At 59.8% G+C, this 1,519-nt stretch overlaps 1 protein-coding gene across 1 annotated transcript in view; it reads left to right on the forward strand.

The window, feature by feature from the left end:
* LHX4 (LIM homeobox 4) overlaps nucleotides 1-1,351 on the forward strand; it is a 7,399-nt gene extending 6,048 nt beyond the window's left edge. The window contains exon 7 of the mRNA XM_009645339.1: nucleotides 1,232-1,351. Within this exon, the coding sequence (XP_009643634.1) occupies nucleotides 1,232-1,351 (120 nt within the window). The remainder of the gene's footprint in view (nucleotides 1-1,231) is intronic.
* The last annotated feature ends 168 nt before the right edge of the window (nucleotides 1,352-1,519 follow it).

The following is a 1,519-nucleotide window of genomic DNA, read 5'->3' on the forward strand; positions in this document are numbered from 1 at the left end:
AAGTGCTGGGGAAGGGTGGGTGGGAGAGGCGTGGAATGTTTGCTCTGAGGATATTGCAAAAAATTCCCCCCCAAAAGAGGGGAAAAAGGGCATTTAATCAGCTGCAGAAGCACCCATGGGGTGGGGGCTGGAGGGGATGGAGTGGGTGAGACCCCTGACATCAGCTGCCCACCTCCCCTGGCGCTGCGGGGCCAGCAGGACTGGGGGCGGGTGCAGGCAGCTGGGAAGGATGCAGGTGGTTTTGGCACACCCTGCGAGCCTCATAGGGGCCTGCTCCTGGCCATGCCCACCCAGCAACAACCCCTTCCTCAAAACCCACATCCCTGGGCTTGGTGACGGCCACCTGCCCATCTCCCCGGCGCAGCTCTCACCCCCCAGCCTTGCTGGGCTGAAGGCATTCAGGCCGATGGATAAAATCCAGCTCCACGCTCACTGCCCAGGCTGCTGGGCTCTGCCCCGGCCCGGCAGGGATTCCCTGGCCGCGGGGTCCCCACCATCCCCCCTGGCTCTGGGGTGATGCTGATGATCCCAGGCTGCCCTTCGGGGAGGGCTGGCGGCAGATCTGGTTAGCCGGCTGCTTCCAGGGGCTGGGGCAGCTCCAAAAGCAAAGGGGAGAAAAGAATAAAAAAAAAAGGAAAAAAAAAAAAAAAAAGTGCCACAGAAGAAAGCACATCACTGGTATGTCCCTGTCTGTCCTTGCCCCCCCCTGGCTGGGTGTGTTGGTGCTGCAGGAGATGCCCCAGCTGCACCCATGTGCCCCCCCCACCCCAGCTTTGGGTGCTGCTTTGTGCCAAGCCCCAGGCCTTGCCGGGCACCTGCAGGTGGCTGGCGGGGAAGGGGACAGGGGAGGCTGCGCCGCCCGCTGCTCTCCATCCCCCTTCGACAAGGCCAAATGCCCCCGCTCCCTTCGCTGTGTAAATTTTGTACAGTTCCAGAAAGTGAGAGTCTTGTTTCCTGGGGGGGGGGGAAAGAAAAGGAAAAAATAAAACCCGACAAAAAATAATAAAAAATTTCAAAGAATAAAACCTTATTTATTGCCATGTGTCTGGGGAGGAAGGACCCCCCTCCCCCAGTCCTCCCAAACTCGGGCCCGGAGCATTGCTTTTGTACCCTGCCTCCTGTGCGTTGGCATGAGATGTGTACGGTCACCCCCTCGCCTCGAGAGAAAGCGATGTCAAATAAACGCGGGATGCTCTTTAGCAGCTGCTGTCTTTGGGATTTTCTTTCTCAGTGGGATGGCAGCGGCCACCACTGGTATCACCTGCTTTGGCACCAGCAGCCGTTTGGGGGTCGGGATCCCCTGGGACTTTGTCCGGACGGAGGAGCTGACATCCCTGGATGGGACAAGTGACCCCAGTTATTGTGCCCTGGCTCTTTGTGGGCGTGGAGAGGTGGGTGGGTTTGGGGTGGCCCTCTCCATCCCTGCCACATGGCGCTCCAAGATGCCTGCAGCTTTTCTGCCACCACGCATCGGTGGCGGTGGGTTCCCATGGTCCTCCTTGGCTGGGAGGGACCCCCC

Source organism: Egretta garzetta, unplaced genomic scaffold, assembly GCF_000687185.1.
Source record: "Egretta garzetta isolate BGI_Z169 unplaced genomic scaffold, ASM68718v1 scaffold598, whole genome shotgun sequence".
Classification (NCBI taxonomy): Eukaryota; Metazoa; Chordata; class Aves; order Pelecaniformes; family Ardeidae; genus Egretta; species Egretta garzetta.